The sequence below is a fragment of the Medicago sativa genome, chromosome 3 (genome assembly GCF_051527215.1).
Source record: "Medicago sativa cultivar Bolivia chromosome 3, Bolivia_mono, whole genome shotgun sequence".
NCBI classification, from domain to species: Eukaryota; Viridiplantae; Streptophyta; class Magnoliopsida; order Fabales; family Fabaceae; genus Medicago; species Medicago sativa.
Window position 1 is genome coordinate 4,768,461 of NC_140751.1, and position 14,537 is coordinate 4,782,997.

At 33.1% G+C, this 14,537-nt stretch overlaps 1 protein-coding gene across 10 annotated transcripts; it reads left to right on the top strand.

The window, feature by feature from the left end:
• The first annotated feature begins 284 nt into the window (after nucleotides 1-284).
• LOC146935090 (uncharacterized) lies at nucleotides 285-11,933 on the top strand. Of its 10 annotated transcripts, none has more exons than XM_085750258.1 (16): nucleotides 285-796; nucleotides 976-1,042; nucleotides 1,653-1,754; nucleotides 2,482-2,532; nucleotides 2,909-3,019; nucleotides 3,243-3,425; nucleotides 4,744-4,956; nucleotides 5,323-5,379; nucleotides 5,469-5,532; nucleotides 5,748-5,798; nucleotides 7,533-7,601; nucleotides 8,642-9,345; nucleotides 9,429-9,564; nucleotides 10,347-10,622; nucleotides 10,708-10,815; nucleotides 11,290-11,933. In XM_085750258.1, exons 12-16 carry the CDS (start codon nucleotides 8,912-8,914, stop codon nucleotides 11,737-11,739), a joined length of 1,404 nt encoding a protein of 467 aa, XP_085606384.1. In that variant the 5' UTR covers nucleotides 285-796; nucleotides 976-1,042; nucleotides 1,653-1,754; nucleotides 2,482-2,532; nucleotides 2,909-3,019; nucleotides 3,243-3,425; nucleotides 4,744-4,956; nucleotides 5,323-5,379; nucleotides 5,469-5,532; nucleotides 5,748-5,798; nucleotides 7,533-7,601; nucleotides 8,642-8,911; the 3' UTR covers nucleotides 11,740-11,933. The 10 variants fall into 10 exon arrangements, with proteins under 10 accessions (XP_085606384.1, XP_085606391.1, XP_085606386.1 ...); XM_085750265.1 differs by having other exon boundaries at nucleotides 8,646-9,345; XM_085750260.1 differs by having other exon boundaries at nucleotides 2,909-3,015.
• The last annotated feature ends 2,604 nt before the right edge of the window (nucleotides 11,934-14,537 follow it).

Below are 14,537 nucleotides of genomic sequence, written 5' to 3' on the forward strand. Positions count from 1 at the left end.
AAGGAACTACTATTATGGATGCTCTAAAGGACTGAATGTGAAAAATGTGAATGTGAATTTACTCGTGAATTTATGTTTCAATATCACTTTATCATTATTGTACAAGCATCATGCTTTGTACTTTTTTTATCTGAATTAGATTGTGATGGTGAATGTGAAAAATGCAAAAATGAGGGAGTTATTGAAACGCACCGTTTTTAACTTGTAAAATAAAAAATTAATAATAATTAAAAAAAATTAAATTTATGAAACTATTAATAGATTATCCAGCGGTAATATCTACCACAAAAAAAAAAACCATTTTCCCTTGTTTTCTTTTTGAACAAACAACCATTTTCCCTTGTTATTTCCTTCTCTCCTCTCGTTCTTTGTTCTGTTCCTCCATAACTTCACTTTTTCTTCTTCTTTTCTTCCTTTTCCTTCAAATCATCAATCTACTTCCACAAATCAATTACCCATAAGAAATATTATGGATCTAAGCAAGCTATTTCATAGTACAAGTGATTTTGGGTAAAATTTTGGAGTTGGAGTTGGTGCTCTAAGAGAAGGTGAAGAATACCCATCTATTGGAAATGGTTCATTGAGACTCTTTGAATAATATTTATGAAATTTAGTGATGATATCTAGTATGGATGACTAGAGAAACTAGTATAGATGGTATAATCTTAGATTTCTTTGAGTCCATTCCAAACCAAGTCTAACAAATTGGGGGTTTATTCCTATTCTTTTATCTTGGTAATGTGATCTTAAATAGGTTTTAACAAGAGCTGGAATCAACGTATGATGTTCAGATTCGGTGAGAATTGCTTCGGTTGTTGTGAATTAATGGAATTTTTTTTTTGAAGAATGTGAATTAATGGAAATTAAACTATGAAAAGGATATTATTTTGTTTTATTATCTGAAAAAAGAAATACTAGGAAGAACAAAATGGAGAGCATTTAACTCGAAAAATGTTCTTATTGTTGTTGTTTTAGGATGTTCATTGACTGTTGCAAGTGGTCAAGTCAAGGATAATGAAAAGTTCTGATGCAATTGGATTGGGTGAGGCTCACATATATATGATAATCTGTCTCAAATATCTTTTAAAGTATCATTTGTAATACCCCCAAAAGTTTTACTAAATTTAGAGAATTTAAAATAGTTAGCATATGTAGTAGTGAAAGCTTACAAGAATTTTACATAGACTCTTAGTATAAAAAAATAAAAAAAAATAAAATAAAAAATAAAATATTAGTAACTAATATTAGAGGCAAGTTATACTATATATATATATGTATGTATGCTCTAATTTGATTATATAATATAAGAGTTTATATAGGCATTATCACTTTTATATAGAGAGGAAGTGAATAGTCTTGGGGACAGCGAAGCTTTCAAAAGAAGCTCAAGAACCCAATTAGTTGCTAATAAGCCATTAAGAAAGAATAAAGAGAATAGAAGGAGAGAGCAGAAAAAAATTAGAAGGCAGAAGAAAAAGAAGGGTACGATGGAGTTAGAATGGGAAAGGAAGGGAGAGAGTGAGTCATCAAATCAATGTCTTAATTGAATGTATTAGCTAGAGATTTCATGAAATTAGAGGTGTAGATCAAGTTTATTGTTGGGTAGTGTAACATGCAATAAGGAATGGATGGCTGAATTGGGTTACTTTCAGAAACTAAGGATAGAAGAGGAAGAACAAGGATTTGTGCTGATACGGTGAATCTGATCGACCAGCATCAGTTCTCAATCCATTTCTCAACAACTTAGAAAACTTGTGAGTTAATAACGGGGACTATAACAAGTCCTAGGTTATCACTTTAAGCTTCTTTCTATCTATCAATTTACACTGTCACATTCATTGATTCTTTAGAAGGACATGGTAATATGACTTTGAATTTGGGGTTTAATAAAGTTAAATGCATGAATTTTGTTGGATACTTTTGGGAGTTTAAATTGTGGAATAATGTTGGGTTTGGACTGTTTTTGAGAAATGTTATCATAACATTGTAGTTGTATTATATGTAGATAATAGCATTGGTATACTATAACTTACTTAAAGTTGAAAGCTTATTATTAGTATTAATTATTATTATTGTCATTATTATTAATAGAAATTTTACCGGCGGGGAGCCTATCATTACTATTTACAGGCGGGGAGCCTAACAAAGGCGGGGAGCCTGATTAAGGCGGGGAGCCTACTGTTATTATTATTAATTAAAGGCGGGGAGCCGACTATTGAAACTTAAAGACATATAGCTTATATCGTTGTTATTAATATTAATTACCGGTGGAGAGTTTATATGTGTATATATAAATAGTCTATACAGTTTATTCAGTGATCTTTTATGTTATTGTTGATGTTTTCATTGATACTACTATGTCCTGTTTGTTATATTACCCGCTATCTACTCACTGGTGACTCACATCGTCTCTCTCTAACAATGTTTAGTTTTTTTTCTTTTGTTTATAACAATTCTCACTTTCTATCTGTCTTGCTGCAGTATTGTCATCTGTTGGTGGTTTAAAAGTTGGGATAGATTCAATCAAGCAAGGTATTACATTAACCTATAAATCAACTATTATCTGTAACCTGGGCCGGTCCAAGGCAGTAGTGAAATGAGGGGAAAAAAAAGGAGAAGCCTTTGTGAAGTTGGACAGGCTGGTTTGGCAAAAAAAGGAGAAGATTAAAAAAAGTATAGTTTCAGTTAATCTTTCTTATTCCTTATACAGACAGTGAAACTGCCTCGTTGACACTAATGTTTAATCATTTTTCTGTTCATTTTTGTTTCATTCTTTTCAGTGATTACTTTTAATTATCGTGTTAAATAATGATTACCAAAAATGTGTACTAATCTAATCTGGTGCATGTGTTAAATAATAATATTCAAAATCATGGTTGTAACGTTTTCGGCGATTCATGTGATTCAGGTGTTTAGTCCATTACTTCGCAACGATTTCAAGGTTTCCGCTGAAGAAATTGAGATCGGAATTATTAAACCAAGTGCTTCTATTGCTAACCTTCACATTCAACTTTTGTAGGTATCTTTTCGCTCTTGTTTTCAATACTTGTGTTTTGTTTCGTTAAGCTATTGATTGATTTTATTGAAATTCAAATATTGGCCTTATGTGGATTGCATTTTAAGATGAGGTTCACTCTAACAAGGGATAATATGTTCCAATATTCATCTTTTTGTTCGCTTTCTTTGTTGATGCATGATTTTTTCTTGTTATACTAAATTTTGTTATCTTGTTTTTGGAAAAGTGCGTGCAAGGAAGCACCGACGATGAACTGAGTCCGACCTGCGTATCTTCCCTATTTGGCATTCAAATAGAGGGAGTTGCTGCAGGTTTTTGGCATACTGTCTGTACATCTGCTGATGGTGATGTATATGCATTTGGTGGGAACCAGTTTGAGCAGTTGGGAATTGGTTCAGATCAAGCTGAGGTACGCCCTAACCATATCCCACAGATGACCCACACCCACATTTTTATTGTCATTAAAATTTGAAACAACATAATGGTATGATTATGAGCCCATTTGTTTGGGAATTTTACTTAAAAAATCACTTGTATAAAAACTCAGTTTGTAAAAAATCGTAGGAGGTTTGGCTTAAGCGTTTCTGAAGAATCAGAATCTCTAACAAAAAAAAAAACTTTTGCACAATATTAAATTATTGTCCAATGTACCATGACTGTATCTTCATTGCTGTCACCTTGAGCTAAATACTCAGTTTTATTGAGGTATTATGTGATATCAATTTTTAATTGTTAACTTGAATTACGAGGCAGACTCTACTAAGACTACTGGATTGCTCGATTTGTAACAAGAGGGTCACTTGTAAACTACTACATGGTTAGTTAGTTAGTTTAAATAGCTTGAAAAAGAGATAGATTATGACTATGATGTCCAATAGATGAATATGGTGAGAAATTACTGTCGATTCAAAATTGCTTCTGCCATCCACACAGAACCAAAACCATCTTATCATGTTAATTAGAAAGTCTCATCATGGGTTTGGCCGCTTGAAGAGCATGTTGCTGCGTGAAGCTTCTTCATCGAACTCAGTCTGTGCACACGGTATTTTTATGATAACATTTATTTCTCTCTGAACTTGAGAGAAACAAGTCGGGAGCCATGGAGAGTGCAGTCACTCTTACTGTAACATATATCATGTAAATTGCAGGCTCTATAACAACAAATTTATCTCACTTACTATTCATGTTTCAACCATATATATGTCTACACAAAATAATATAAACAATTAAGTATGGTAGCTTTTCGTTAAAATCACGGTGCCAACATAGTTTTCAACTACTGCTTACCCGAGTTTGGTTTCTACATCACCAAACACAGTTATTCTGGTTTTCTTCATTATTATTATTAGGTTGCTGGTAGATAGGAAAAAGCTGAACTATATATTTGAGATGTTGGCATTTGATTTGTTTATATTTTAGTTGAAGAAATGCAATTTGAAACTTAAAAATGATATTAATCTGTTTAAAATTAAAACGAATTCAAAGTCTGTGGGCTATTTCTAGAAAGATGTTGCAGCTTGATATAACAAGAGGCATGTTTATAATTTATGCTGCAGATTATTATTTATTCATTGTTAGAAATAAGAAGTATTTTCTATAAGAAATTTCCTTATTTAAGCTTGTAGAAATTATGTTTGTCGTGCTCTAAGTTTAACATTTTTGTCAGATAGGTCCTTTAATTTTTTCTCAAATTGATGGTTTATGTTACATTCTGATTGCACTGGCAGCCCTGTCTCCCGTCCTCAATAACGACCAGAGCTACCGAAAGCATGAAAGCGTCTGGTCATTAGGGTCTCTTCTCACCCCTGCGCGAATTTCTCATCAATTGGAGAGTTTACATGGTCGTGAGTTGCTTTATCAGGGAAAATCAATTTGATGAATGTGGCATCATCTATTGTCTTTCACGAATGGAATGTGAAAAGGTCGCTGAAAAGTTATAGGTTTGTATTTTCTTGTGATGAACTGTCTGTGATTTTCTTGTGTTCAAGCTCTTCTTTCTTTATCTTCCCCTTTTTATATATCATTCTTTGTTGTTTGTGTTTCATTGTCTCTACCTGATATGAGATATGATAAACCATGACCGCACTCTTGTGACCTCCTGCACTCTTAGTCTTATGTAAATGCGAATGTGGCATCTAATTGTGTGACTTGTGATTTTATCAGAAGCATGTTTGGTAGTAGCATTCATTTTAAGCACTTCGATTGCAGCATACATAATTATATGCTATGCTAATTCTGTCTGGCATGTGCGAATGGAGTTAATAATCATTGTTTGATTTATATGTTTGTTCATCCTTAATTTGCAGGATCATTGTAGCTTTTCTCACAGTACTAGAAAAGTTTTATAATGTAGTTATTGGGTGGTGAGTCCTTGAGTTTTTAGACATTTGTACATTGTTCAATTTTGATCAATAAGATTTGTACAAAAAATTAACGCCGGAACTTTATGAAGGGTTCCCATGTATGGAGAATTGAAGCTTGCCCTATTCATATTCATGTGGTATCCCAAAACTAAGGTAAGAACATAACATGTTTGAGGGAATGTCTATTTGGATACTTTGTTTCACCCTGGATGGAGTACATATTTATTTGTGAATGGTGAAAATTGATGTTCATATCTAAACTACTAGATCAAAATAGGCAGCAAGTGTCAGTTTTTTTTTTCCTCTAATGGTTCAAATTCTGTTGAAATCTTCAATCACTTATTTACTTTTTTGTTTGGGTATTCCAGGCCTAGAGGTGGTCGAGGTGGAGGTCCTGCCTTGCTGAATCGTGGCGCCGGGTAAGTTTCTGAGATCAGTAGTGATGAGTATTTTGTTTATTTTTTTAGTGAAATCTGTAAATTTAACTTGTTACCTGTTAACTGAACTCCTCGTTTGTTATCCATCTTCGAAGAAAAAAAATCTCTTTTTAAAGCAAAATAATCACTTTTATATCAGTTTCGTATAAAAAAAAATTACTTTTTTTAAAACAAAGAGAGAATCTAAAAGAAAAACCTAACAAATGCTTAAAATCATAAGCATTTTTTCAGTAGCTTATTAGAAAACTACGTAGACAAGAAATTAGTCAAAGAGGCTCCTTTACACAATAAACCAAATCTAAATCAAAGAGGTGGTAAATACGTAAAACAGATTTAAGGCTATATGAAGAAAAGTAAATTTCACCAACTATAGAAAAGCAAAGTTATGGCTAAGCAATATGTAATTCTCAAATAGAAGATAAACTAATGCAAGACTAAACATAAAATGTTTTTATGTTGTACTAGACTAGACGGTGTCACTGATTCAAAGTTGGAAACTTTGATTCAAAGTTACTCTTTATTTCAAATCTAAAATCAAAATAAAATGGGTTTCAAAAAATTTAGGAAGAAGTTTTCTTAACATCTTCCTAATCACAGGTCGAAACTCGTGTTGGGAAGATTCTTCTCCTTTTGGAAATTTGTTCAAATCAAATTCGCAATCTGCTTCATCGTTTAAATCAAAATCCCATAACACTCTTGGTAAATTCTTTTCTTCTTCGTTGCCATTTTTTTTCTTGTATCTTCTTAAACACAGCTTCAACCATATCTTGAAAAATTTTCAACTCAAATTGATACTTTTCCTCAGTTAAATCATGATCCATTAGAACTTTTGATGAAACTTATCCTTCTTCGTTGCAAATTTTTTCTTGTATCTTGTCGAATGAATCTTCAACTATTTCTCCTTCTCCTTCACTTTTTTCAAACGAATCTTCCACTCTTTCTTCTTTTTGAATATTCATAGAGTCCTTTATTTTTGCCATCATATTTGTTATTCTAATTTGCACTTAAATTTTTAACAACATTACAGTCTTATTTATATAATTTCTACTCTCACTATTATATGTAACAAAAGTTTGTTATAAAAAAAAACAAACTTGAATTTTTCAGATACGGATGTTTCATTATTATAAGTAACAAATTTCGTTAATCTTTTAACAATAATATAACAAATATAAAATTTATTCAAAAAACAATAATAACAAATATAATAAAAATTCTTTATTCAAAAATATATAATAATTTATTTTATCTTTTCAATAACACAAATAATAGAACATTTCTGCTCACAATTATATACTGTGATAGATTATTATTATTATTATTATTATTATTATTATTATTATTATTATTATTATTATTATTATTTTGAAGGAATTATTATTATTATTATTATTATTATTATTATTATATAAATAACAAAACACCACTTTCTCCCTCAAATCATTCATTATTATTATAACAAACAGATACACAACAAAACTCAGTTTTTCCTCATTCACCCATCAATCAGCAATCGCTCATACCAAAATCCATTCATCCTTCATCATTCTAACTCCAAAACAGGTCCCCCAATCGGTTCCTAATCTAATTTCCCCTCTCTAATTTCCAAATTCATTTGCCCTAAATCTTCACTTCATCAATCTAATTCCCAAAACCTTCACTCATCAGTTCACTTCGATCAGCTTATCGCTAATCTTACTTTGCTGCCGCAAACAGGTTCCTAAATCCTTCACTTCGCTCGGCCCGTTGCTCGCTTAGCTCATCTCACTTGGCTGCTGCAAACAGGTTCCAGACTCTTTTTCTCCTTCTTCTGTTTTTATGTATGCACAATTTGAATGCCTATCTGTTAAGGTTTTTATTTTTCGTTTTGGGATTTTGTCAATTTGTTTGTGATTTGGGTTGTTTTATAGATTTATATGTTTTAGTTTGTGAAGATTTTTTTGCTGTCTTTTACAGTTGAATCCCCTTCTTTGTGTTGTTTGCTTCAAACTAGTGTATGGAATTTGGATGGTTAATTGTTTTCTTTAATTAGTAATTAGGTAGAACAGATTTTGGATAGATAATTTTGTTTTTCTTTTTTTTATTTGCTTCAAACTAGTGTATGAAATTTGGATGCTTAATTTTATTTTTTTTAATTATTAATTAGGGAGAACAGATTTTGGATAGATAATTTTGTTTTTGTTTTGAGTTTAATTAGAATACTGACAGTGTAAAAAAAACATTCACCGTCAACCAATTAAAATCATTATTAAGACACATTAGCTTAAGTGCTATAAAAAGGAAAAATCAAATAAAATCTAGACTAATAAATGTCAAATCCCATGTTTCTTCATTTACATGTTTGATTAAATCTCTTTTCATCTTTTAGAACACTACTGCCCTCCTCAAATCTCAAATTGATATATTCATCCTTTGCAAGACAACGTTTTATTAATTCCTAAAATTGACATTCATTCTCGCATCTGAAATTGAAAAAGTTAAATTATATTTCCAACTCAGAATTGTCCGTGCATAAAGTTTAAATCTAAATTGCAGACAAAATTCTTTAGTTTAAATCTAAATTGCAGACAAAATTGCAAACAAAATTATATTTCCAACTCAGATGATGAATATACATATTCAAACTAGTCTTTTTTCTATTGTTATGTTAATTTTTTTTAACAAATCCTTATGTGTGATTCTTATGCATATTAATGGAAAATGCTAATTGTGCTTATGTTTTAATTTTGTGTGCCTTTTAACTTGTTTGTGCTCATGTCTAATTTTGGGTGTCTTTTAACTTTTTTATGTACAGTAGTTAATTACCTAGTTTTATATGTGTATAGATAGATGGAAGACAATGATATTACAATGGACAGTGGAAGAGGTGTTGGTATAAACATCAACAAAGGGGAAATGGGGGAGGGAAGCATAAAACTACTTTGTCACGTTCTTCCAGATTTCAAGCACCTAGGCTTGCAGACACCCAACCACCTCAATATACAAGGAAACCTACAAATACCCAACAACCCCAATCTACAAGGCAACCTACACATGATCCCATATTTCAAACACATACAAATTTCCCACATTTCCTCTCTACTTCAAGTCCACAAATGTCTACTGTCCATGCTCCCACTTCTCAAATACCTACAAATACCCAACAACCCGACTCTACAAGGAAACCTACACATCATCTTACATCTAAAATACCTTCAAATATCCAACCTCCCAAACCTACAAGGCAACCGACACATCATCCCATATCTCAAACACGTACAAATTTCCCACCTTTCCTTTCTACTCCAAGTCCACAAATGTCTACAATTCATGCTCCCACTTCTCAAATACCTACAAATATCCAATCTCCCCACTCTACTCCAAGTCCACATCTTTCTAATACACATAGCCCGCCACATTTACCATCCGATGTTGTATCTGGTGGTGATCCACATGCATCATCATTATCATGTGATGATTCGTATCCGATAGCTGGGAGTACTGATCCTACTGATAGGCGTATATGGATCCGTCTGGGACCACAGTTAACGTAAGATTTTTTATAATATTTTCCGTTTAATTCTATAATAACTTGTATCCTTGTATTTTACTTGTTTAATTTTGTTTTTATAGGTTTGAGCCTGCTGTTCAGCCCCCACGTGCCATTACAAAGATTATGAAACGTCTGTTTCAAGGGACTTGGGCAACTTATACAGAGTTAAGGAAAAATGACAAGAATCATGCGAACTTGTGGTATAACGAGTTTCAAGTACTATCCTTCTCTTCCTCCAACTTATGTTTAACGTCCTCGTTATTAGATTTGCCGCTCAGTCCATTTTTTATTTGGAATTGTCGGTTGAAGTTATCTCTAGTCCATTTTTTATTTGGAATTGCTCGTATATATTATATTCCACCGCACTGCCTACCATCATTTTTGGCTCCCTCCCAACTTTGGAGGGTATGGAATGGAATTTGTTACTAGTCTCTTATGAAAACTATAAAATGATAAGTTACACCAATTAACATATATACAACCCTTAGGTGATGTTGTTTTCGGATTGGTACTAACTATAGCTTCTCCAGTGGAGCATCACCCTTTTCTTAATCTCTTTTTACATGAAATCAAGGAAATTATATGCACTTAACTACCATCCTTAATAAGTGTGAAAAAAAGTACTTCTGCTTATACTTGAGTATGAAGTGAGTCCATGATTCCCTTATTATAGAATTCTAATGCATCAATTCTGTGACAAACTCCCAGTAGAATCGTAACTACTAACTTCTTTAGTCAAACTTCTATTAAACTTTGAAATAGTAGCCATATCTTATTGAATCCTGTTGGGTTTGAAAGTTCGCAGACATCTAGTCGTAATTTATGATTTTTTTATTTACTTTTTTTAGACTTTTTATACTAGGACAGATCAAAATACTGCAAATTTAGATACACAATAACATTTTAACATGTCTAAAATAATTGATGCTTACTTTTCAAATGCTATATTATAGCCATGTCCGGTTTATCTTATATTATTTACATTGCTTGTATTGCAGAGGATATATAAGTGGCTTCCTGAGCATGAGCAAGACATAGAGAAGACTTATCATCATAAGGCATCTGAAGGGTACCAAAATACAATGTATCGGGTACGAAAAGGAATAGACAAAGGCGAATGGATCCCTGTTCAATTGCGTGAAAAATTGGAACAAAATTGGGAAGATAGTAAATGGAAGGACAAGGCAGAAGTTAATAAGAAAAATAGAAGATCGTCTGATGGTCCATTGCACACTTGTGGGTCAATTCCAACAATCGAGCATTCTAAAAGATTAGTAAGTAAACAAATTTTATTTGCAGTAAAGCATAGTGATATAAATTAACCATAATACTAATATATTTATTTATTTTGTACTATAGAAAACTGACTCAAACATGACTCCAAGCTGCTGGGAGGTGTATATAAAGACACACAAAATGAAAGGTGATCCATCAAAGTGGGTATCCTCCAAATCTCAAATGGTTGCGGTAAGTTACAATTCGATGAGATTATCATATCCAGCCTTTTGTCAAATAAACATAAAACAATTGAAAATTTTCTAGAATTAGTTATATCCTTTGGTGGACTTTGTATGCTGGTGGAAAGTCAAGGTAATTGGAAAAACATTGAAATTAGTATTTATAACTGTCCTCATGTGTATTGATGCATGCTGCTACACTATAACTCTGCCATCATGTGCTATAATTGTTTTTGGTTATCTAATCATGTTTATTGTTGTATGTTACCTGCTTTTGTGCCATAGTTTTTAACGTTATGCATGCTTATTATCATTCATCAGGTTCTGAGTTGGAAAGAAGTCATGATAACTTAGTTATTAATTAAAAGCTAGTTTTAATTTGTTTAAGTTGTTATTGGTTGGTTTATATATGAATTTAATTGTAGCAATTAATTTAATTTTATATTTTTGTACGTAAGAATTAAGACGAACTCTAATTTTGTAGGATGAATATGACAGACGGATTTTTGAAAGGAACTCACAGCAAACAGAGGGTGATGATGTGTCTAATGACCATCAGTCAGATAACTTCATCTTCTTGGACGTAGTTGGAGGAGTCGACAAGAAAGGACGCATATATGGTTTGGGGACAGAGGCAGGAAAATACAAGCCTTCTTCATCCAGATCATCTGACGGCATCTCACCATCTGAATATGAGCATATGAGGACTGCAATATCTAAAATGTCAGCTGAAAACATGGAACTCAAGGAGCGGTTGAAGACTAATGAGGAATTAATTCGTGCATCACAGGAGGAGTCACGTTTAGCTCGAGAGCAGTCACAACAATCACAGGAGGATTCGCGATTGCTCCGAGAGCAGTTTCAGAAATTCATGGAGTCTTTTCAACAAGGCCATTCACATCTACCTCCTTATCGACCTCATCGTTCGAGTTAGGATCAACATCTATGTCCACTTGATTATTTATCATATTATTGAGAATTTTAGTATAACTTTTAATTTAAAGTAAATGTTCTAATATTATTTAGTAATTATTTCAATATATTTTCATGCAAAAGATAAGTAGTGTGATTTTTGTGAACGCAACCAAAAAGGTTTTTTTTTATCAAATATTAATGTGATTGTTATCATATCTTATCATATTAATGTATTTTATATTGTAGTTTTTCATCACCTTTTTTATATTCCAAAAGTATTTTGAGAAGAAATTGAGAAATTTCCTAATCTAATTATTAGAGGGAAAAAAAAAGCTTAGTATTTGTGACGGAATTTTAAAGAGTCACAAAATTTTTGTCTTGCACAGTAGCGTCCGCCATTGCTGCGACGCTAGTAAAATTCCCAGAAGTTTTACGAAGGACGTATTCTCTCAGAAATTTGCAACGGTTTTATCCCTCAGAAATTTGTGACGGATAAATAAATCGTCGGTATTTTGTGACGGAAAACTGGGTGACACACATCCATTTTATGAGAGGATTTGCGACGGATTTTTGGATTTTGCGACCGGTTGTCTTCCGCAGCAATGAGTGACGGAATTGATTTTCCCTCGCTAATATTTTCCGACCCCCATTATTACGACGGATTTCTACCGCGTCGCAAAATCCGTCAGAAAATCGTTTTGCTACGGATTTTTGCCCATTTGCGACGGAAAATTTCCGTCGCTAAATCCGAGTTTTCTAGTAGTGTCTTGAGGCGCCTTTGAGGGACTAGACTGAGTAGGGGAACCATAAGCACGGAGGACATCCATATGAAGAGAATGAACTTTGGCTAAAAGACAATGGATAGAAGTGTTGCAGTCCTCAAAAAGTTTTTTATTCCTCGCACACCAGATAACCCACATAACGATGGGGATCAATAGCATCATGAGACCATTGAAGAAGAGAAGTATCTCCCATGGGTAGCACAAGGTTAGAGTCCACTGCAAGACGCCAAACAATTTTGGCACGATTACAAGTAAAGAGACAATGGACCAAAGTTTCAGGCTCAAGATCACATATAGGACAATTTGGGTCCACATGAATACCTCGGTTGTTTAATATCGACCTAGTGGGGACAACATTATGAGAAACCTGCCATAAGAAGAATTGAACATTTGTTGGAATCTTCAACTTCCACATCCAGTTCCATCTAACTTGTTGATTCAACAATCCATTATCCTCCTGAGATAACCATCTATATGCAGACTTTGCAGTGTATATTCCAGAAGTACAGGGATTCCACACCCAATTATCTGGTACCCCATCAACTAACCGGAAGGAATGGGACAAAATATTATTCCGCATGTCTGGAGGAATTAAAGTATAGACACAGTTTAACTGCCAATTATTACTGCTATGGATATCACAAATTCGAAGGTTGACATCGTGGATATCAACAAAGGGAGGTTGGTTGCAAGAGGGGTCTTTATTCAGCCAGGGTTCATACCAAATATTTGTTTTACTACTCCCAATCTTAAAACGAAAACCATCATTTAGGACGTTAAGAGATTTCATAATAGAGTTCCAAGTTGGAGACCCTTTAATATTCTTCGCAAGGAAAATATTGGATCCCTGAAGATATTTTTCGGAGAGAATAGTAGACCAAAGATGATTTTTAGGCAAAAGCATATCCCAAACCAATTTTCCTAACAAAGTAGTATTTTGCCTTCTGGCTATTCTCACCGCGAGACCACCAAACTTCTTAGGTTTAGTCACTTTATTCCACCCAACCATGTTCAGCCCCTTATTAGTTGACCCCTTCCAAATAAAATTGTGGACCGTCTTGTCAAGATGATCACAAACATATTGAGGAATCCATTGAATTTGCATTGCATATGATGGAATTGAAGTCAAAACTGAATTTGCAAGAGTTACACGGCTTGGCTTGTTAAGAACCCTACCCTTCCAAGATGCAAGCTTGTTGGTGACTCTTTCTATGATATCCGCAAAGTCTTGTTTTTTCAGTACGTCTCCCATGATACATTTTAAATCCAAGGTACTGATGAGTCATTAATTAGTCTATTTTATTGCATTATTTAGATTAGTTTTAATTAGATTTGATTTTATTTTATTGCATATTTATTTCCCTTTTAAATCTTTTACTACAAATTGCTTTTTATTTTATTTTAGGAACGAATATATGGTGGAAGGTGTCTTGGAGCAAAAGAAAGAGGACTGGAGCAAATACGGTGCAGAAATATGAAAATACAGTGCAAAAATATGATCCCACCAAGTCAGAAATTTGGCACGGCCCGTACCAACATGTGGCACGGCCGTGCCACCCTCCAGGATGCCCTTTTGCTGTTTTTCTTCAAGCCCAAGTTACCCTGTTGCAGCTTTACTGTTTTGCCCTTATAGTTGCTTAGTTTCTAAGTCGATTGTAAAGCTATAAATAGAGTAGCATTCCATCATAAATGATACACCTTTTACTCTTTGAATTTATTTTAGCAACAATTATTTTAATAAAAGTTCTTTCCTTTATTTTATTTCTTTCTCGCAATTTATTTTATTGTTTTCTCTCTTCTTCCCCCATGTCTACAATGAACATAAGTGAGTAGACTTCTTTGTCTTGGGATTGTTGGATAAGTCTAATGACGTAATCCGAATCAATCCAAGCCTTAAACCCTAATTATATGTTACCTTAATTTCTAATCTAAATTCACCGTTTTAACATGAATTAATTATTATCAAACTGTGGAAGCGAAAACGGACGGTTTGATAATGGTTAATTCATCATCTCAAATATCAATTAATAAAGCG

Bases quoted from the DNA above. Each gene is read 5' to 3' on its own strand.
- LOC146935090 (XM_085750258.1), top strand. From the start codon at position 8,912: ATGTCTACTGTCCATGCTCCCACTTCTCAAATACCTACAAATACCCAA. The intron at 9,565-10,346 runs GTACTATCCTTC...CTTGTATTGCAG, and splicing joins TGTGGTATAACGAGTTTCAA to AGGATATATAAGTGGCTTCC. The intron at 10,623-10,707 runs GTAAGTAAACAA...TTTGTACTATAG, and splicing joins TCGAGCATTCTAAAAGATTA to AAAACTGACTCAAACATGAC.